Source organism: Mauremys mutica, chromosome 17 (genome assembly GCF_020497125.1).
Source record: "Mauremys mutica isolate MM-2020 ecotype Southern chromosome 17, ASM2049712v1, whole genome shotgun sequence".
NCBI classification, from domain to species: Eukaryota; Metazoa; Chordata; order Testudines; family Geoemydidae; genus Mauremys; species Mauremys mutica.
Genome location: NC_059088.1, coordinates 19,969,922 through 19,992,503, shown reverse-complemented (window position 1 = coordinate 19,992,503; position 22,582 = coordinate 19,969,922). Strand labels below are relative to the sequence as shown.

Genomic DNA, 22,582 nt, shown 5'->3' with positions numbered 1-22,582 from the left:
ATTCCTGCAGCTCTTTTCTGAGCCCCTTTCTAAGCTGGCACCAGCCCGTTGGCAGCGTGGGGTTCAGCCCTGGACACGGGACGCAGCGAGTAGCGACTACTGCCGTATCCAGAGGAGATTCCACCTCCCTCCTCCCGTCTCTACCCACGAGGAGGGCAGGAGCTCTCGCAGCTAGAGCAGCACTCTGGGAGCTCATCTTCAGCTGGTTCCCCACACCCCTTCCAGCATCCCCCATTCCAACCCAGCTTCCCTTTGCCTGTGTGTGACCCACGGCGTGTTCCTAGCTGCACGGCCTTGGGCACATATCGTTCCAACCCCTGACCAAGGGATCTAGCTGGTGCCGCGTACAGCACCTGGCACGGGTCACTGCTCCAGCACTGCAGAGCAGCTGCCCATCGTACCTGTGCTGACTTTATGTTTTATTTTCCTACAGCCCAGTGCTTGAGATACTGAATAGTGTTGGGCTGAGAACAGAGCCCTGCAGGACCCTGCTAGAGCAAAGCCCTGGCATGATGCACCCTCATCGGCACATGAGATCTCTGTGACCAGCTGCTGGCTCCAGTGACCCTGCAGCGTTCACGTTTGAACCAGGATGCCAGGGGGGACTAAGTCAAAGTCCGTTACGAGAGCTGAGACTTTCACCAACCTCCTCCTCCTCCTCTCAGACAAGGGCTTTGCTGTCAGAGCGCAGCAGTGCTGGGGCGGGACTGTTGGCGAGGAGCTGGACTCTGCCCCGGCTGGAGGCCAGAGCTGCTTGGGCCACCACTGATGTGCCAGATGTTACTGGCCGGGATGGGCGGGAGGAGAAGCATGGGAGGGGCGGGCGGGAATGAGCATTTCTTCAGGCCCCACCAACACCCCTTGCTCCAGCTGGGGCTGCAGGGCAGCTTGCCGCAGTCAGGAGGGGAGGGGACGCAGGGGCCAGAGGCTGCGCTGGGGGCTTTAGAAGGTGGGGGGGAGGAGAGTAATGTGCCCAGAAGAGCCAGGACCCACACTGCGGTCTCAGCCTGCAGGGGGAACGGCTGCTCCCCCTCCGCAGTAACAGGAAGCTTCTGGGGGAAGAGCCCGCTTCACCCAGCCCAGAGCAAAGTGCTTATGACAGGGATCTCCCCCCCAACACACACACTCACCACATCCCCCCCTCCCCGGCGTTCAGACAGTGGGGGTGGGAAGCGCAGGAGGTGAGAGATTTAAGAGGAAACTTGAGGGGTAGAGCAGGGGGTGAGGAGGGAGGCCAGGGGAACAGCCCCACTAGAGCTGCCCCCCCATGCCAAGGCAGCCAACCTCCCCACCCCGCGCTGCGCCAGCCAGCCAGCCGCCTGCAGCTCCAGCAGTGGGGGAAGGAGGCGATTCCTCATTCGCAGTTTCATTTTAAGAACCAAACCGCAGCAGGCTGCAGAGGGAGCTTTATTCACACAGCCCCATGCACAGAGAGCAGCGAGCGCACACAGATGCGCATACACACACACGGCACGACATCCCGCTCAGACAGGCACCGTGCACAGGGGCAGGGCGCAGAGGTCGATGCACCAGGGCTCGCAGACAGCCGCCCGCAGGCCCAGCAGCTCATCTGTCCACCTCCCCGAAGACGATGTCCTGGGTGCCTGCCGAGGAGAGGGGCTGTTAGATGGGGCAGGGCAGAGACCTCCCGGCACCCAGCGAGGCAAAGCCAGCCCTCCTGTCCCCAGGCACAAGCCCCTTCCCCCTCCCCCCACACCAAACCCCTCCTTGGGGGTCAGGCAGGATGGGCATGGGAATCGCTGGGGGGTTAGGGCCCATCACGCAGTACCACCAGCTTTGCTTTGGCCAGAGGAGCTCTCGCGGGGCCCCCGGCCAGCAGCCGCCAAACTCCCTCAAGCCCCCTGCAGCGGAGCTGGGGCACCCAGTGCACAAGCAGGCCCTGCCCCACAGGCTCAAGAGAAGCCAGTGGTCCCAGGGGGCACGGTGCTTGGAGTCAGCGGGGCTGTGCCAGGCCCAGGACACCCCAGATCTGGCTCCCTGCTTGGCCCCGGCATCTCGGGAAGGCTCCCCCCCAACCAGCTGGCACCCACACGCCTGCCCAGCAATGCCAGCCACTCTGGATCAGCAGCCCCCTCTCCTCCCTGCTGTTCACTGCCTGCACCACCTCCTCCCCTCCCCCGGTGCCCAACCTACCGATGATGGCCACCACGTCTGCCAGCATGTGGCCCCTCGACATCTTATCCAAGCCAGCCTGTGGGGGGAGAGACAGCGAGTGAGGAGCAGCCAGGCCCAGGCCAGCTGGCTGCATTACCCCAGAGCCCCCCGGCCAGCACAGAGCTGCACATGTGCTGCCAGCTGGACCCCTGCCCATGCAGCAGCCTCCCAGAGCCGTCTGCCTGCAGAGCAGGGCAGGAGGCCGGAGCCTGCTGGCCCCATGAGCTGCTGCCTCTCTGCTGAAATGGCTGCTTTCTGTTCTGGTTTCCCTCAAAGCAGCCGGGTCAAGGGCTCTAGGGACAGGCCAGTCCGTCTCCCTGGGGCCGGCGAGAGCGGGAGCCTGGGCTCCCCGGGGACTGCAGCCCTTCCACCAGGGAAGAGACACACGGGTGCCAGCAGGTGGGACGCAGCAGCCTGGCCAGGCCCTGGAATTACCCTGCAGGGAACAATCTGGGGGGGTGGGGGGGGCCACCCGCTGGCAGTCCTGCAACCGCCTCGGGGGCAACGGCTTGGAAGTGCAGAGCTACAGCTGGCACGGGAGGGGCAGTGCTACGCAGCCCGAGCTACGGTGCTCAGGACAATCCCTGGCCAGGCTGCCATGGGGCCAGGAGACCTGGGCCAACCGGTCTCATCTCACAAGCTGGGCCCGGGGGAAGGGGGGGTGCTCCTTTTCCTTTCTCACTTAGCCCCCCACCCCCCAGTGCTATGGTGGGCAACTGGGGCCAGCACTGACTCCCACAGAACAGCGCCCCCTAATGAGCTCCCCAGCACAGTGCTGGGGCCTGTGCTGGCTTAGAGACCAGAGACCCCCAATGAGCCACCCTGGTTGCTCATGGAAGCGGGTGCTCCTGGGAAGTCTCCCATCCCCTGCCCACTCAGCCTGTGGAGCTACACGCAGTGGGCCAAGCACTAGTGAAGGGAACAAGCGCACTGTTTTTCTGTAGGTCCTACAAAAACAGCAGTTATTACTTGCCCCTTTCTCAAGCACTCTGCTTTAGAAGGCCACTGGGCAGCGCCGCCTAGTGCAGCAGGACCGCCAGGCTGCCGGGCTGAGGCCCTGAACGGAAGCCCCTTCCCCGGAGCAGAGGTTCTGGGCCAAGCCCATGGTCTGAAAGTTCACCAGGCACATGTGTCCTGAGCCTCAACAACCTCCAGCTGGCACCCGGGGCGTGTCCCTACGGTCTCCCCGCCCCGCCTCCAGCCACCGCCGCTCGTGGCAGGTGGGACTGGGGCTGCACAGGCAGGGCCTGAAACAAGCCCAGGATGGGACCCGGCGTTTCCTGCTCCTCAGCCAAGCAGATCCCTCCAGCCCCGGGGCTGAGCAGGACCCCGGTGATCAACGCCCCTCAGCCCAGGGCCCCAGGTCGAAGCCTGTACCAACCTCGTCCCCATGAAGCCTGTACCAACCTCGTCCCCAGCTGCCCTCCACAGCAGTGGGGCCCAGGGAGCACGGCCCCCCAGAGCCAGTGCTCAGGAACAGCCCCAGCTGTGCAGGCTGCACCTGGCCAGCAGCTCCACTAGCCACAGGCAAAGCCAGAAGGCCAGGGCTGGCCCCGTGCCCGATGCAGCCCCTTGGCAGGCTGAGCTGCGGCCGCCCACACTTCCCTTTTCTGTGCCGTGTGGCCTGGGAGCAGCTCGGGGCCGGCAGCTCAGCGCAGGGGAAGCGACCCACAAGGATGGGCAGAGCTCAGATCGTGCTGGGCACCTAGCGCCGAGCCACTGCTCACAGCCGCTCCCTGTGCAACGCGGGGAGCCAGAGTCCTGGCAGATCCCTAAAGTGACACACCCGCAGGACGGTCCCTGCGGCGCCCCTAAGCGAGACACCCCATTCCCTCCCCCAGACTGTCCCTGCGGCGCCCCTAAGCAAGACACCCCATCCCGTCCCCCAGACTGTCCCTGCGGCGCCCCTAAAGCGAGACACCCCATCCCCTCCCCCAGACTGTCCCTGCGGCGCCCCTAAGCAAGACACCCCATCCCGTCCCCCAGACTGTCCCTGCGGCGCCCCTAAAGCGAGACACCCCATTCCCTCCCCCAGACGGTCCCTGCGGCGCCCCTAAGCGAGACACCCCATTCCCTCCCCCAGACTGTCCCTGCGGCGGCCCTAAGCGAGACACCCCATTCCCACCCCCCGACGGTCCCTGCGGCGCCCCTCAGCGAGACACCCCATCCCGTCCCCCAGACTGTCCCTGCGGCGCCCCTAAAGCGAGACACCCCATTCCCTCCCCCAGACGGTCCCTGCGGCGCCCCTAAGCGAGACACCCCATCCCCTCCCCCAGATGGTCCCTGCAGCGCCCCTAAGGGAGACACCCCATCCCGTCCCCCAGACTGTCCCTGCGGCGCCCCTTAAGCGAGACACCCCATTCCCTCCCCCAGACTGTCCCTGCGGCGCCCCTAAAGCGAGACACCCCATTCCCTCCCCCAGACTGTCCCTGCGGCGCCCCTAAAGCGAGACACCCCATCCCGTCCCCCTGACTGTCCCTGCGGCGCCCCTAAGCAAGACACCCCATCCCGTCCCCCAGACTGTCCCTGCGGCGCCCCTAAAGCGAGACACCCCATCCCCTCCCCCAGACTGTCCCTGCGGCGCCCCTCAGCAAGACACCCCATCCCGTCCCCCAGACTGGCCCTGCGGCGCCCCTAAAGCTAGAAACCCCATCCCCTCCCCCAGACTGTCCCTGCGGCGCCCCTAAAGCGAGACACCCCATCCCGTCCCCCAGACTGTCCCTGCGGCGCCCCTAAGCGAGACACCCCATCCCGTCCCCCAAACTGTCCCTGCGGCGCCCCTAAGGGAGACACCCCATCCCCTCCCCCAGATGGTCCCTGCAGCGCCCCTAAGGGAGACACCCCATCCCCTCCCCCAGACTGTCCCTGCGGTGGCCCTAAAGCGAGACACCCCATCCCCTCCCCCAGACTGTCCCTGCGGCGCCCCTAAAGCGAGAGACCCCCATCCCCTCCCCACAGACTCTCCCAGCAGCACCTCTAAAGTGAGAACCCCCCTTTCCAGTCTCCCCCAGCAGCCCCCAGCCTCAGAGAATCTCTTACCAGGTGAGCAAAGCCGGGCGCCTTGATCTTGCAGCGGTAGGGGCGGCTGCTGCCGTCGGAGACCAGGTACACGCCGAACTCGCCCTACAGGACGGAGTAGGGCGTTGGCGATGCAAGCAGAGATTCTGCAGCCCTCCCACAGCCAGATGGCAGCGCTGGGCACAGGTGCCCAAGGCGGGGTGGCATTTGGTGCCCCCCCCTCCCTGCAGACAGGCTGGTCCCTTCTCTTCTCCCACAGGGCCTCCCCCTGCACCTGCTGGCTCAGGCAAGCCAAGCCTGTCCCATCTGCAGCGTGAAAGGGGGGGGGCTACATGGGCACAAGGCAGCTGGCACAAAGGATTCTGGGACACAACCGAACCCAGCAGCTCATCACATGACTGAGCAGAACCAGGGACCCATGCGGGGCGAAGGGGAGCCGCTTGGGTTGGGCCTGTCAGTGAGCGACCGGCACAGCCCCCAGGACCCCCATCTGCAGCCTACACCCAGAGCTGCCCCAGACACGTCCCTGGGAATCAGGCCCAGTGGTGCCCCCCGGGGCAGCTGGGGCCGATGGAACATCACCAGCGCAATCACCAGCCAGTGGCAACTGTCCTCTAGTGCCAGGCCGTTCCCATGGACAGTGCCAGCAGCGGGCAGCCAGGCTCCAGCTGAGTGGCAGGGGCAGCAGCTCTAACGCACCCCCAGGGGCTCAGCCATCTCCCATGGTTTGTAATGGCACCAGAACATGCCCCCGCCCCCACAGGGCACAGCCGGGGGGGACCTGTGAGGGAGGAGGGCGCCCAGAGCATAGGCAAAGGGTTGTACGCCCCGCCAACCGGGTACCTTTGGGGCTTCGATGGCTGTGTACGTGGCGCCGGGCGGCACCTGGTAGCCCTCTGTGTACAGCTTGAAGTGATGGATCAGCGACTCCATGGAGGTCTGTGCAGAAGGGAATTCAGAGCATCAGACAGGCGGCCTGGACCATCCCAGCCCTTGACTACACACACAGCAATATACGGAGCGAACGTTTCCACGGGTCCTCGCCCCAGCGCAGACACACGGCCCCCAGCAGGAAGGACAGCCGCCCTGGGGCGTCACGGCAGGCAGGCAGCACCGGCCAGGCCCAGGACTGGAGCCAGGGCTCCGCCACTGACTCACAGCGCAACACTGGCCCAGTCACTTGGCTTCTCTGCGAGTTGCTTCCCCTCCTCCAGAAACACGGCTGCCGAGATTCCCCAGCCCTACCGCCGTGTGTATCGCTACTCACTACCCAGCAGCTCTGGGCAGGAAGTGACCAGGAATGCAGCACCCCTCCTCCTCCATCCCCAGGTGCCGGGTCTTTAGTGATGAGGGGTCAGGGCCCCTGTCTTGGGTCCCATCCGGGCAAAGACGTTTCTTCCCCTGTGGGCGACAGCTCCCGACCTGCCCCCGTCCCCAGCTGTTACCAGGGGCCCCCAATCGAAGGCAGTTTCCATCTGGATTGTGCATATTGCAGTAGGACGAAAGCAGCCCCATGGCTGCACAGAGCGAGAGGCCCCAAGCTGAACTCACACACCAGACGCAGGGTTGTTCTCCCCCTGTTGCAGATAGGGAAACTGAGGCACTCAGAGGGCTAGCGACACCCCAGGGTCACCCAGGTCGAGTGCTGGTCACAAGCCCATCTTCCATCTCATCCTCCTCAGTGACTCATATTGTGGCAGCACCTGAGAGCCGTGCCAGGTGCTGTACAACCTGGAACCTGCTAGCCAAACAGCGCTTTCATTTGCCTGCTCTCCGAGCCCCCACAGGGCTCGGCACTCCTTAGCAAAGCGGGGTCACACTACAGGAACAAGGGGAAACAGGAATCGCCCATGGCCAGCAGCCGCCCGTGGCTTGTGGCCGTCTTCGCCCACCGAGCTTGGCAGGGATGCCAGAGACCCAGGAAGCTGCTGGCCCACTCCCCTTCCAAAGGAACCCCCCTCAGAGAAAGGCGCGAGAGCAGCACCAGTGCTCTCCAGCTGGGCTGCAGCCTTGGGCCCCCTCCCGGGAAGCCAGCACTGTGCCCACAGTCACAGCTGAGCCTGGAAGTCAGGTGTCTGGATTCCCCAGGGCATCCACCCTCCCCCGACGGCAGGAGCCCTGCCCCGCAGTCCTCTGCTCTGACACGAGCCCCGCCTCCCCCGAGGCTGGGACAGGCCACAGCGCACGTTAGAGATGCTTGTTCCCTCCCCGAGAGTCGAGGCCCCCGGAGCGGGAGGCGCCGCGTTCCGTTACCTTCATCTCGGATCTCTTGGGAGGAGAGACTTTGGCATCATCCACTTTGATCTCCCCCTCGGGCATCTTGTTGAGACTCTGCAGGATGATGCGGAGCGACTGGCGCATCTCCTCCACCCGGCACAGGTACCTGCCGCAGGAGGGGGGGGCGGAGCAGGCTTAGCCCAGGCAATTCCAGCCCACCGGGGGCCAGGCAGCAGGACTGACTGGAAGCCTGAGCACCGCACAGAGGAGGCTGCTTAGCTCGAGCCACGCACAGCCTGGCAGGTGACGCCCAGCCCTGCTGGACCCTCTGTGGAAAGGATGCTCAGGGCCCGGTCGGCCCGTGAAGGGAGCTGCTGTCACATGGCTCAGGCCACGGAGCGGCTGCAGAACAGACAGGCGCCTCAGGGGGAAAGGAGTGAGCCTGAGAATGGTCCCTGTGCTGCAAGGGCAGCCTTCAGGCATGTCCCTGATCAATGAGCACCTCCCACGGGACACGGCCCTCCCTGGGGTTAGCCCCCCCCCTGGAGAACTCAGTACGGGACACAGCCCTCCCTGGGGTCAGCTTCCCCCCTACCCTGGAGAACTCAGCATGGGACACGGCCCTACCCGTGGTCAGCCCCTCATCCCCAGAGAACTCACCACAGCACATAGCCCTCCCTGGGGTCAGTCTCCCCTCCCTGAAGAGCTCACCGTGGGACACGGCCCTCCCCGGAGCACCGCCTCCCCCCTCCCCCCCGCACACGGAAGGCACCTGTCATAGCAGTCGCCATGCGTTCCAATTGGAACATCAAACTCCACCTGGTCGTACACGTCGTAGGGCTGGGTTTTGCGGAGATCCCACTGGATTCCAGAGCCACGGAGCATCACCCCACTGGGAAGGGCAGAGAGGGAAGGGTTAGCCGAGCAGCAGTGGCCAGTCCCAGACATGGCTGAGAAAAGCATAACCCTTCCAGGGGGCCATTCCCAAATCCACCGCCATGGGGAAGTTTCTACCTTAGCCTGAGCACTTGGCATCAGCCTACCTGGCAAGAGCTTCCGACGCTGATTAAGCCCCACCCCACCCCCGGCCGCTATTAGCCCATCACTTCTGGGGAAACCGAGGAACAGCGAGGGGGCAGTGGCAGAGTCAGGTACAGATCTCGGGACTCTGCTCTCCTGGCTCTAGCCACTAGATGGTGCTGCAGAAGGGAAACCCACCAGCAAGGTATACTGCAGCAGCAGTGAGGCTTCCCTCCCAGACCAAGGGCATCTTCTCACGCGCCCGCGCCAGGGTCTCCCGCTGCTTTCGACACCATCAACCATCCACTGACACCCCAGCAAGGTCAGCCCATAGGGGAGAGGACAGAGCATACAGACCTCGTCGTCCCGGGATGCTCTCACCCTCATTCCAGCCTGCCTTACAACATGTCTCCCTGGGCAAGGATCATACCTAAAACCGTAACTGAGAGCCTCCTCTGCGGTTATGACTCCAATGTTAACCGTGCGATTCTTCCAGATCCGATTGTTAGTGAGCAACTGCCAGGAGACAGGGAGTGAACACAGCGAAATGTCACCCGGCACTCATTCCAAACACTGGGCCCTGGCTGCTCACAGGTACACGTACGATACAGCACCCAGGCACCCGGAGGCATTTCACCCCACATATATACCCTCCCCATCGCTGGAATGCAGCTAGCTCTGGAGTGGAACACAGCAGATGTTAACAGACCATGATCACGTCACACTCTGCACCTCCCTCCATTTCCCCTGCAGCTGGAGATGGGATTCTGCTTTTCCAGCTCTTGATGGTAACAGGGGGTTTGACCTTGTCTAGGACACCCGAATCAACACCTCGACTAAGGAAGAGTGCCGTCAGCAGTGCAGAGCAACCCAGCCACCGGGCATAGCGCCTCCACACACAGCGGGGCCTGCGAAGAATTTAGCTCTGCCGTCAGGCTCCCTGCCCCCAGACACACACAGATTTGCTCACCCTTGTAAAAGAGCACCCCACCCCGTGCTCCCTTCGCAGCTGTATTAGCTGCTCGCTAGAAGGAAAACTTATGTGGATCGTCTGAGCAGCCACTGGGGGCTGGATCAGCCGACACAGACCTGGCAGAGGCCGATCCCACATTGGCCTGACCCAGGGTGAGAGAGGGAATGGAATGCACAAAACCCTTCTCAAACCCTGAGACATGCGGACTCATGGGGCTGGAGGGGACATCGGATTCCTACACTCCCAGGTCCCAAGCAGGGGTCCCCTCCCTGGGGAACAGCAGGGGCTGACTGCGGAGAATAATTCCACCCCCAGTTCACACGGTGACTCATCCTGGGAGCCGCACCTCTTCCACCTCGTCGAGCCGGATGGAGAAGTTCTTGATGAACTCGTAAATATCGTCCATCAGCCCCAGGGGCAGGTCCTGTGGGGGGTAGCGGGGAGGGGGTTAGCACAGGCAGAATCTGAACTCTTCCTGCAGCACATGTGTGTGCATGTGGGACAGGGCTGGGGGGAAGACGACACACACACGCTTGGAGAACTCAGGGAGATCACCCAGCACCCAAGGAGCAGGGGGCCCCGTGGTTGCTGCCAAGTCTGAGAAATGCTGACGAGGCCCCAGCCACTCCCCACCTTCCCCCCTGCCTGGCTCTGAGTATCAAGCCAACCTGGAGGAGGGACAGAGGAGCCCAAGGTGGGATCCTGCCTTGGCCTGACCAGCCGCAGACCCTATGACACCAGTTTGTGGGGAGGGTTGGCCACCAGCTCAGGGCCATGGGCGTGAAACACTGTTGCCAGAGTCACATTTTGACATCTTGTCTGAGCACTGAGCATCTCCAGCCGGCCGCCTTACAGGACCTCCATGGTGGGGAAAGGGGATCCTCCCTCTGTCTAGGGGGACGCAGCCCCTCCCCGAATGGGGCTCCTGGCAGTGGCAGGGCTGCAAGAAGCCCTCCCGAGAGGCCAGCATTGCTCTCAGCAGACCGGACTGGACTGGACCGGGACAAGGGGCTCGGCAGGAAGTGCCACTACTGAAGAAAGGGGGAGGGGCTTGGGTGCCCGTGCCCAATCCGGCACAAGCTCCTTCTGCGGCTCCGCCCACCCCAGCTCCCCCGACTCGGCAGGAGGCTGGGAGCCGGGTCCCTTCATGAGCTGCAGAGGGCGCCATGGCCAACCAACAAGGCTCTGGGGCCATCCCCAGACTTGACGCTGTAGCAGCCAATCAGGCTACCCACACGAGGGAGGCGGGCACAGCTCTGTATGGACGGGGCAGCGCTAGAGGAGAGCTCCATGCTGCTGGCTGTACCTGGTGCACCCCGCCGGGCCGGACGTAGGCCGCATGCATCCGGGCCCCGGAGACCCGCTCGTAGAACTCAAACATCTGCAGGGGACAGAAAGAGCACGGCTCACCCACATGCCCAGCACCCGCGGGGCACAGAGCGCGAGCAAACCAGGTTGGCTGGCCAGCCTTAAAGTGCCCCCCCCAGCCCTGGGGTGATCCCAGCTCTGCAGGATCCACCCCACGGAGCACCCCAGAGATGCTGTTCCCAGGGGCATGGGGAGCAGCCAACAGCTCTCGCTGCCAATGCCCTGGCATGGGCTCGTCACACCCCGGCAGGAACCCGTTCCAGGGCCTGTTTGGTGAACTAGGAAGCACCAGCGTGTTCCACAGAAAGGGGAAATGAGTCAGTCTATCCAAGGCTGCCAGCTGAGCCCCAGCCAGCGCCAAGCAGGGCCAGGGAGCCAGGCAGAAGAGCAGCCCGGGGAAGCACCGTAACGGAGGAAGACAAAGCAGGATACATGGGGCCTGCGTAATTTACCCCTGGCCTTTGGCACAGAGCTGCTTAGCCCTGGCCTGGGCTGCAGAATCCTCAGCAATCGCTGAGCTAGCAACTGATTCACGGGCAGCGCCATCTGACTCAGGCTGCTATCAGCAAACCCCTTGGGCCAAGGGAGGATTCCTCCCCTGGCCAATCACCCCACTCCAGATCTGGGGCCTCTGGCCCTGCCTGGGACTGAGCTCCAGAGGTCCCTGGTGACACCGGGCGTTACCTTCCCCAGCTGGGCCAGGAAAATCTCCATCCACCTTAGACAGCACTGGCCTGTTGGCTGCATTTTGGGGCTAGGCACTGGCTGAGGAGGCACGTGCCGTGGCCCATTCACAGAGACAGGATGCTGGAGCAGAGGGGCCATCGACTTCTGGTTGCCCTGCCCCTCTCCTGCGATGATGCTGCTGGCTACAGTTAGAGCCAGCTGTGGGGTTTACCTTCTCTCTCTCCTCGAACAGCCAGAAGAGGGGGGTCATGGCCCCGACGTCCAGAGCATGGGTGGTGACAGCCATGATGTGATTCAGAAGCCGCGTGATCTCCCCAAAGAGAACTTGGGGGCGGGGGAGGGGGGGGTGGAAGAGAGAAAGCCCCAGTCAGAGAGAGACGGGCAGGCAGCGCGCGCCCGACACCCCCGGGCACCCGGGGAAGGGGCAGGCGGGCAGCGCGCGCCCGACACCCCCGGGCACCCGGGGAAGGGGCAGGCGGGCAGCGCACGCCCGACACCCCCGGGCACCCGGGGAAGGGGCAGGCGGGCAGCGCACGCCCGACACCCCCGGGCACCCGGGGAAGGGGCAGGCGGGCAGCGCGCGCCCGACACACCCGGGCACCCGGGGAAGGGGCAGGCGGGCAGCGCGCGCCCGACACACCCGGGCACCCGGGGAAGGGGCAGGCGGGCAGCGCGCGCCCGACACACCCGGGCACCCGGGGAAGGGGCAGGCGGGCAGCGCGCGCCCGACACACCCGGGGAAGTGCCAGATGTGGGCTCAGCCCTTCTCTCTCTCTCTCTCTCCAGTGCCTTCTTCTGGCCTAATTCAGAACAGCACCAATGGGCTCTGAGAGGCTGGGCACTGGGTGATGTGGGAGAAGGGGCAGGGTATGAAGGGAGGAAATTCGCCCAAGCTCAGCGGGGTGCCCAGAGGCTTCTCCTCCCCCAACCCCCGCACCCGACGCCCACCAGAGGGAGAGAGAACGCCGGGGAACCCCAGGGCAGTGTTGGCCGCGGGACCCCCAGTTACTATCAAGCGTCTTGCTCCCTCCGTGCATTATGGGTGATGGGCTCTGGCCAGAAGCACCGGGGCATAAGCCAACTACTGACTGGCAACTCCTATGCTCCTAGCGAGGACCCAGCTGGCCACCTGGACAAACGGGCATTGGCCTTGGAGACCCCCTGCCAGGGTGCCAGCTAGAAAGCACAGGACAGGTCCAGTAGGGAGGGGCATATGGAGGAGGACTGGGGAGGGGCTGTCTTTGGGACCCGCCTCCACAGAGCCAAGGCAGCCAATGTGAGGGGAACACTCACCTCGGATCCACTGAGCCCTCAGGGGCGGAGTGATGTTTAGCAGCTTCTCCACCGCCAGGGAATAGGCCTGTTCATTGCACATCATGGACACGTAGTCGAGCCGATCGAAATACGGCAAAGCCTGCGACAGAGGACAGCCTGCAAACAACCGTCCGGCACTCGGCAGAACCGCTGCCTGCAGACAGCCTGGCGCTGGGAAAACGCCAACCCGCGCAGGGCCAGGTACAAAGCGGGGATCCCTTCACCCATCCCTGAGCCCGGTGCCACTGTCCCAGAGGAGGGGAGGAGCCCAGCAGCCAGCTAGAATTGCAGGGGCGCCGGGGTCATTCCAGCCGCCCCGAGATGAGATCGGACAAGGGCACTTGAGTCAGCACCCCGGCCTCGCAAAATACGCAGAGCACCACCAGCAGACAGGGCTCAATTTCACATCTCGCCGAAAGGCAGCCCGGTGCCTCAGGCACTGCTTCAGCGCTGAGAGGGGAGAGCACCCCCCGTGGACTCGCCGTCGCCAGGGCTCGCAGGGCGTCGCCCACCCAGCTCTGCTTAGCCACAAGACCTGGTACAATCAAAGCAACATACGTGCAGGCCTGCCATCCTGGGAGCCTGAGAGCAGCCCCACTGCACACAGGGAGGAGCCCAGCCTAAAGCCTACATCAGTGGTCCCCAAACATTTCCTTTCACCCCCCCCTTACGAGTAACAGAATGTATTCGCACCCCCTCTTCCCCCGCACCAGGAGCAGAGCTGGCAGTGACAGCGGGGCCCAGGAGCCGGGCCGCAGAGCCAGGGCCACAGCCCAATCGTGGCTGGGGCATAGCTAGGGGAAGAGTGGGGCTGGGTGGCACCCCCTCCCTACCCCTTTGTGGGGGCTGGCGTGGGCCCCACCACACACACACCCCTGGGACGTGCCCCACAGTTTGAGAACCGCTGGCCTAGATAGTTGGAAGTTTCTTCAGGCACATGTACCCCGTGTAATTCCTTTGCTGAGATGAGAACCAGAGTACATGGTTTTGTACCGAGATCAGCGTGAGGGGTTGGAGAGTCTCCCTCAGCCTTGATGTCCAAGGACAAAGCAGCACCGCAGTGAGAAACGCCTGCTCCTCGCAGAAGCCAAACATTTCACAGTCCAAAGACTACAACTCCCAGAAGGCTTTGCGCTCCCCATTCTACAGCTTCCTCCTGTTCACCTACAAGTCAATAGCTACAGCAGCTTGGAGCAGGCAGAGGAAAGTTCCTGCCCGCCACCGAACCCTGAACTGCCTGCAAGGCCCATGTGAACGGCCTTCCAAGGCTGGTGCCTGGGGGTCAGATCACAATGCTGTGTCTCTGCAGAGCATGCATGGTACTGCTTGCACACCTAGGCAGCAGCACTCAGATTGCTGTCGCTCAGGCAGTCAGTCGGCATCCCCGGCACTATACAGCTGGCGGCTGACCCTCTCCTCTGGACCAGGCGACCGCTGATGATAAAGCAGGGAAGCGGTGCTGTGGAAGCCACCCAGATTCGGTGCTGCCGACGACAGTGAGGGCGCCTGACCAGGGCTCTGTGGTGTAAAGCAGGAGGAGCTCCGCTGAAGTCAATGCACCAGTGAGATCTGAATCCATCCCTCCAGCCCCCAGCTTCTGGCCTGGCCCCTGGACAGAGCTGTGCTGCACACGCTCCCTGTGCCTCTAGAACAGCAGTGCACAGAGGAAGGGAACCGTCAGATCATCTGCACCCAGCTCAGCCTCTGGGCGCTCCCCAGGATGCCAGCTGTGTTCGTGCCCCTCCACCTGCTCTTCCAGAGCAGAAGCAGCTTGTCCTTGGCGCACACGTCACCCTCCTGGTCTCCGCACAGAACAGACCAGAGCCTGCCTTAGGGGAGCTCCTTTACCACAGGGCGGAACGGTGATTATCCTTTGTGTACAGGCAGGGAAACTGAGGCACGGAGGTGTGTAGTGACCTGCCCGAGGAGTCTGTAACAGAAGCAGGATCCTGACTCTCATGTCCTTCCTCTAGCCCTCAAACACCCCCTCTGAACAGCACTGAGTCAGCGCATGAGGACCTAAACGCGAAACAGAACCGGCTGGCATGAGGGAAGCACCAGCCCCCAGCAAGCTGAGCAGGGAAGTGAAACTTGGCATGTGTCCCCATGCCCCTGCCCGGAGCCTGGCACAAGCACTGGCTAAGGCTGATGAGCTGAGCAGCGCCCCCAAAGCGAGTCACCAGCCCAACAGGCCTTCACCATTCACACCACTCGCTGTCCACCGCCAGCTGGCTGCCTCCCTGCTCCGACAGAGGGGAGCGATTGGGAAGCAGTGCTCAGCGCTCGCCCTGGTCCTGCCCCCGCTCTGTGGGCCAATGGGCAGCATGTGCCCGCCTGCCTCCCCCGACTTACAGGGCACAAGTAGGGACTCGCTCGCTGGGAATCGCCTGCCTCCAAACGCCCGCCAGGCGCTTACACTCTGCATCGCTACAGCCAGCTTGGGCCGCCAAGGGAGCGCGTCACTTAGCTGCTTCTGCCTTGGCTGCACGCCCCGAGCGCGTCCAGAGCGCTCTGGCACCCGCAGCTCTGCCTGGCTCCCGCCCCATGTTTACTGGGCTGGATTACTTCAAGTGCTGCTTCCCCGGTGGCTAGAAAGGTTACATCTGATCCGGACAGTAAATCAAGGGAGCGTCGTTTACAAGGCCCTAATGCAAAGTCTGGCAGGACACTCCATCTTCCCAGCTTCCTCAGAGGCTGCTGACGTCTCTTGTTAAACAAGAGACACACACGTGCGTGTTTTTTGTCCTGCTTGTGTCAGCCCTTGTTCTTTACTCCAAGGGGCAAGACCTCGGCGTTCCCTACTGCCACCCCGCCCATGGCGCCTGAGGGTCCCAAAATGTTTTACAAATGGGAATCAGAGCCCATGACCCCAGGTCAGACAGGACAGTACTCCCCCTTACAGAGAGGGAAACAGACTTGCCCCACAGTGAGTGAAATAGGACTGGAACCCAGGAGTCCTGGCTGCCACTCGCCTACCCAAGCCACTGGACAACACTGCTGACACTCTGCTCCCTGCTGCTTCCCCCTGCCACCACTAGATGCACCCCAAATACAGACTAGGTGGCCACCCCTGCCACTGAAAGGGACAGGCTGCCCCAGGTCACTCTGCAGTATGGGCAAGGCAGACTGTCTCCAGGGCACCCCCCAGCCTGCCAGGTGGGGCTAAGTTGGAGTGCACTGGGCAGCCGGGACAGCAGGGCAGGGCTGTGGGGCAGAAGAGCAGGGAGCCCCAAAGCCCTGATTTGGCCCCTGCCTTGCCCTGGGGCAGAGAGAACTTGACACTCACGTGCAGGAGGTTAAAGGCCTGAGACAACCCTCCCTTTGGGACATCAGTGGTTTCCAGAATCGCCATCCGGGCTGGCACAGAGGATGGGGCAGGCAGGGAACAAGCATGGGAAGCAGCTGAATCACTGGGGCCCCATCATGTAGCCACTTTGGGGAATGCCCAGGAGCTGGGCTTGCAGGATCGGGCTCTCGGGGGGGCAGCTGGCTCGGGTGCAAACGCCCTTGGAGCACTGCGGGAAAGCACCACGGGGCTGCAGGAGCCCACCGCACTGCTGCTCTGGGATTGGGGTGTCCAGGCAGGGACCCAGGGATCACAGCCCCCCTGCGGTTACCTGGAGATAGGTCTTGTACTCGATGAGTTTCTCTGTGCCGCGGTGCAGCAGGCCGATGTGGGGGTCGCATTTCTTCACGGTCTCTCCGCTCAGCTCCATGACCAGCCGCAGAACCCCATGGGCGGCTGGGTGCTGGGGCCCGAAGTTCAGCGTGAGGTTGGAGACATCCTTCTCAGCCGGGGGGTCCTTGTCTGCTCAGGCACAAGGAGAGCAAGAGAGGCCGTGAGATGGCAGGGTGCACCTCCGGACGGGGGAGAGCACTCCAGGGAGACCCACCGGCCCTCCTGCCCCACTGCACTAGAAAGGCTGAGCAGGATGAGAGCTCGGGGATGGAAGAGAACTCAGGCCCCACGGTGCATGCCCCACAGCTGGCAGCCCTATTCCACCCCTCCCGGCCACTGCGATTCCCACCACTGGGAGCAGCCCTGTTCAGCAGTTCAGCCTTGCAGAGCACTGGGCTTGTCTATGGGAGCGGCCTATGGAGGGATAGCTCAGTGGTTTGAGCATTGGCCTGCTAAACCCAGGGTTGTGAGTTCAATCCTTGAGGAGGCCACTTAGGGATCTGGGGCAAAAAAAAATTGGTCCTGCTAGTGAAGGCAGGGGGCTGGACTCGATGACCTTTCGAGGTCCCTTCCAGTTCTAGGAGATTGGTATATCTCCAATTATTACCTTACCTTATTACCACCTGTCGCTCTCAGGCCTCCCTGCTCTTCTCACATTACGCAGGGGGGTCGTTTGCTCTCTGGGTGACCCGAGTGAGTGTGCCCCACCGTTCGCTGTGCCCAGCGCAAGCTAAAGACCAGCAAGCGCCCCACGAGTCCAGAGGCCGGGAGCGCCCGGCTGTGGTGAGGAGGGAGAGCGGGAGCGAAGGGTGCAAGCTGGCTCCCAGCACAGACCGCGGCTCCCAGCACAGACGCTCAGCGCTTGCCTTGGAGGGGCCACCCAGGAGGAAGCCTCGTCTGGGCCAAACTGTCCCAAACTTGGTCTCTGCCCAGCAGGGGAGCGGGAGGAAAATCTTGCAGGCGTCTCATGAAAAATCTGACCCCATTTCCCTCTCTGCGCGCCTGCTGGGGCTGCTGAAGGGGGAGAATTCCCAATGTGAGCAGCCCTGGCCCGGGCAGAGCGCTGCTCTGCCATGTCAGAAATGCCAGAAAGCATCACACTGAGCAAGGCTGCACTTCCAAATGCATGCACAGCCCGCGGGCCGCCCCCCAGACTGCAGGCTGCCTCCTAGCTCCTGCTGAGCTCCGAGTAAACCTGCCCTTGGAGGCTTTCCCCTTCCAGCTTGAGTCATTGCTCCTTTGCAGATAGTTCGAGAAAAGTCTCTTTAGCTCAGATTTCTCTTGGACACTCACGACCCCCAGGCACCGCCCCTTGGGGATGATAAACTCCGGGGACAATTGCAACAGTCAAAGTAACGGAGCTCAGCGAGGTGCAGTTGGAGTCGCTGTAGCATTCACACATCGTGGAATTTCAGCAGCTCGTCGGCAGAGCCTGCAGCCCCACAGTGACCCTGCCCAAGGAAGCTCATGTACAGGGGTCCCACAACGGCAGGCCTGGCGCAGCTCACCTGGACACACAACGCTAAACCACGGTAACTCCCCCCCGCCCCCCAAACACGCGTGAAGAGCGGCAGACTGCTAGGGACAACTCCACATCCGCCACCAGAGCCATGCAGCCCACCCAGCTCCCCCCCAAATACACCTCCCCACAACAAGCATTCCCCCGCAACAGTGTCACACACAGAATGTGCATTCACTTCTTTCTTCCTTTAGCTGCCAAGATCAAAGCCTTCACAGGAGGGGAGCATGCCCCATAATGCATTCTGCATGGGGGGAGAAGTCCCTTCCTGACCACTGCAGCAGTCAGCTCACACCATGACACACTAGTCAGCCGTCCTTAGATCAAATATTATAGGTCATACGTTAGCCTGCCTATGACCGATCGTTTTTCAATCCATCGGCAGCACATGTCTCAGAAACCAGAAAGCCAGCGAATGCATGCACAGGTCTGCCGGCTACCGGGATACTTGGCTTAAAGGGACAGGCCAGCTAAAAATCCCAGTCAGCACTTCACGCAAATTGCCTTTTCCTTGTAACTAGCAGCAGCATGAAATTACAGCAACGGGAAAGCGTCTATCCTGACTTCTTCCCACTGCGGCTCTCTCCTCCCCACTTCCTGCGTTCGGGGTCTCGTTTTCTAATCTCGCACGCAATGCACTAGGGTCTAGATTTCCAGCCCAGCTGAGGGATGTTTCATGGACTTTAAGACCAGAAACGACTATTCTGAACATCTAGCCCGACCCACATAGCATAAGCCAGAGAATTTCATTCCATGAGTCCTGTGTCCAGCCCATATCTCGGGGTGGAGCTACAAATCTTTTAAAGACATCTTAGACTTCTCCAGACAGCAAATCCACCAAACCCCTCAGTACACTGTTCCAGTGGCTGCCTGCCCTCACCCATAAAGGTTTGTGCCTTATTTGTAGTCTGACTTAGTCTAGCTTCAGCTTCCAGCCACTGGATCAAGTTATGCCTTTTTCTGGCAGATTAAAGAGCCACCTTCAATCAGAAACCTCTTCCCCAGGTAGGTGCCTGTAACTGAACAAGTCACCTCTTAACCTTCACTGGATAAACTAATTAGACTGAGCTTTTTTTAGTCTCTCAGGCAGGTTTTCCAGACAGTGAATCATTCATTGGGATGATTTAGTTGGGGATTGGTCCTGCTTTGAGCAGGGGGTTGGACTAGATACCTCCTGAGGTCTCTTCCAACCCTGATAGTCTATGATTCTGTGATTCCTGTGGCTCTTTTCTGAAACCTTTACAATTTGTCAACAGTCTGAAGCACAAGCCCCAGAATTGCACACAGTATCCAGTAATGGCTATTCCCCTATTTGTACAGATAGAGGATCGCATAGGCCCTCTTAGCTACCGTATCACACAACTCCTATCCAATTGGTTAGCTACCAGGACACGCATACACACAATGCCCAGCCCAACTAGAGCGGAGCACAAATTTTTAACCACTTTGTTGTTGTTGTTTTTTTGGGGGGGGCCGAGATGCAGCTTCGGATCAACAAACATTTTGTGAATTTGTGACTCAAACCAATCCTTCCTCCTCCTACCCCCCCCCCCCCCCCCGCAGCATGGCCAGCAAGCCCAAACATCAGTTATTCCTACATCCTATTCAGAGTCACTGCACTCCAGGATACTGTGCCCCATCCCGTCAGCGTGACCTGCAGTCTTTGCTTGTGTTTGGCTGTGTTAAAACGTAGGTTCAAATCAGCCCATCTTACAAGGCGATCTCTAGCACTCTGTACAACTGACCTGTCCCCCCATCATCACTTCATGCACAGAGCATGTGTGTTTGGGTTTCCGATGCAGCAAAGACGTCTCAAATCCAAAATCCTGTTTCCACTTACATTAAAATAAAAGCCATGGGATCATTTCTATCAAAAGGGAGACGCCAGATAAAAAAAAAAATTTTTTTTAAAACCAAACCCAGACTTCTTTCCTTACCCAGATCACCTTAAACTAAGGAAGCCCCCTCCGTGCTGACCCCCATCTGTTTTCCCACGATCTCAGCTTGGACAATGTAAGGCCCCAATTCAGCAATAAGCTCCCTGAAGATACAGGGGTCCATCTACACAGAGCTCACTACAGGATCGGGCCCAAGAGGGCTACTCAGCTGCTAGTCTAGCGACGTTCACAGAGGTGGGACCGCACACCCCAGTGGCGGGTTTGGCTCCAAACTTAAATCATGACAATCCCCAACACAAGAGCATCCGCATGGTGATGATGCATTTAATGGGGCAGGCGCCTTCGACAGAACTCACCGTTCCAGGGAGGAGGCAGCCACTTCTCAGTCTCCTTGGTGGGGTACATGACCGCACCTGCAACCTGCTGGGCCCACTCGACATCCGGCTGCCACTGCTTTGCGCCTCTGGACCCAGAGATAAGGAAAGCGTGTCAAACCCGGCAAATTCATTCAACCTGCCCGTCTCTAGTCTCAGACTCCGTGGGCTTTTAAAGGGGTTGTTGCCAGGCAGGTGGGGGAGGAAAGGAGAAGAAGGGGATCGAAAGCCAGACTCTGTCTTGGATGGGTGAGCTTCATCCTGGGGAAGGCAGCGGTTTGGTAGCCCAGGAGCCTATTTCTCCATAGTTTGGGGAGCAGCAGTACAAGCTGTCCACATATTGCTCCCCACCCACCGCCCTCAAGCCTGACCGCGTGGGGCTTGGCTAAGGATGAGGGGACTTCTGTCTCCATGGCCCACTCAATCCTTGGTCTTGCTTCTCTACCAAGGGGTCAGTTAGCATCCACCGGGATGCTGTCACAAGGGCACCGCGTACATCTGCCCCACAAGCTAGGGGGCTTGTACGACAGCCACCCAGTAGCCACCCAGTGACAAGAACCAGCCAGGAGCATGGCAGTTTGGTTTCTGCAGGAGGCAAGTTTCTGGGTCCTGTTTGCAGCAGCTGGAGTAACAAAGTGAACAGCCCCACGGCATGCGCAGAGATCTATGGTAAGAGCCAAGTACAGTGTCCTTACTAGGGGGCTGGAGAATGGGTCCCCATGTGGGGAGCTGGCAATGCCCGGGGGGGGAGGAGACAGGGAGAGGAGGGCAATGCCCAGGAGGGTCCTGGGTGTGCAGGAGGCAGGGGAAGGGTCCCTGAGGAAGATCCCAAGAGAACAGGAGGCGGGGGAGAGGTGCCAAGGAGACAGGGGAGGGCAGCAGGAAACCCCAGGGAAAGTGGGGTCCCCACCAGGGGAGATGACAATGCCCAGAGGGTCCTGGGGGTGCAGGACAGGGGAGAGGGGTCCCAAGGGAGAGGAAGGAGGCAGAGGAGGGGTCCCAGTGGGGAAGAAACAGGGGAGAAGTCCCCGAGGAATAGGTCATGGGGGCAGGCAAGGGGAGATCCCAGGGGAGAGGTCCGCGGGGGGGTGGGGGAGCGCAGGAGGCAGGGAAGGGGTCCCGAGGGAAGGCAGAGGGAGAACTCAGGGAAGGGGGACGGAAATGCCCCGAAGGGTCGGGTGGGGGGAGAAGGCAGGGGAGGGGTTCCCAGGGGAAAGGGGACAGGATCCCTGGGGGGAGAGAAGAGGAGATCCCAGGAGAGAGGTGACGGGGGGGAGGGCAGAGGAAGTCACCGGGGGGTGGGTCGCGGGGGGGGGGGAAGTCACCGGGGGGTGGGTCGCGGGGGGGGCAGGGGAAGTCACCGGGGGGGCGGGTCGCGGGGGGGGGCAGGGGAAGTCACTGGGGGGTGGGTCGCGGGCAGGGGAAGTCACCGGGGGGGGCGGGTCGCGGGGGGGGGGAGGGGAAGTCACCGGGGGGGCGGGGGGGGGGCAGGGGAAGTCACCGGGGGGGCGGGTCGCGGGGGGAGGGGAGGCTGCGAGGGTGCGGGCAGGCTCCGGGCTGGGTCTCACCTGCTCGGCGCTGCCCCCAGCCGCAGCCCCGGGAGCCATGACCCTGAAGGTGCCCGCAGCCTCCGCAGAGCCCTGAGCGCCGCCATCTTCCCAGCGGCGCCGCGACGAGCCGGGACGGAAGTACGCGACCGCCCTCTGCAGCTTCAACCCGGTAAGAAAGGCTGGCGGTGAGGCGCCATATTTAGTGAGGGCAAAAGAGGCGTCTTGGCAATATCCAGAAAACCGGGCCGGCGCTGCCGTCACCAACAGCGCAGCGGGCCGCCATGTTTAGTACGGGCAACATCCGGGACACCAGCTTGAGTCCTTCTCCGTGGCCGCGTTCGAGGTGCCTCCATCTTTCCTATGGGTAATATCCGGGAGCCTGGCCTGGCTTCACCGCCCATACAACCCCGGCATGGGGCACCATCTTTACTTTGGGCACAGGCAGCCTCGCTGCTCCGTCTCCCTTCCAATGGAATGGCCTGAAGAACAGCAGGGAGCCATGCTGGATGAGGGCATCCTGGGAGTGATGGGGGGACCTGGCCTGGGCCTGGCTCTATGATCAGTGCAGCTGGGGGGCCTTTCCTGGGCCTGGCCCCCCAGGGCAGGGCCTGGGCAGCCACAGGCTGGGCCCGGCTCCCGAGCGCGGCTCCCCCAGAGTTGGGCGCTCAAGGGGAGGTGGATTTGGGGTCCCCTCCCATTGCCCCCCCTAGCTCCCTGCCCCTCCCCCCGCAGAGCCCCCAGACCCCCACCCCTCCTCTCAGCCATGCCCCCCGAGCCGCCTGCAGCCCTG

The 22,582-nt window shown here is 62.0% G+C and overlaps 1 protein-coding gene across 1 annotated transcript; it reads right to left on the bottom strand.

Moving 5' to 3' along the window:
• Positions 1-1,388: 1,388 nt before the first annotated feature.
• NDUFS2 (NADH:ubiquinone oxidoreductase core subunit S2) lies at positions 1,389-22,008 on the bottom strand. Its single transcript, XM_044991408.1, has 14 exons — positions 21,811-22,008; positions 20,225-20,331; positions 16,390-16,580; positions 12,752-12,872; positions 11,670-11,782; positions 10,710-10,784; positions 9,750-9,827; positions 8,861-8,946; positions 8,183-8,302; positions 7,447-7,576; positions 6,037-6,132; positions 5,215-5,298; positions 2,155-2,212; positions 1,389-1,604 (listed from the first exon to the last, which is right to left on the bottom strand). The coding sequence occupies exons 1-14, from the start codon at positions 21,894-21,896 to the stop codon at positions 1,567-1,569; spliced, it is 1,383 nt and encodes a 460-aa protein (XP_044847343.1). The 5' UTR covers positions 21,897-22,008; the 3' UTR covers positions 1,389-1,566.
• Between the last annotated feature and the right edge of the window lie 574 nt (positions 22,009-22,582).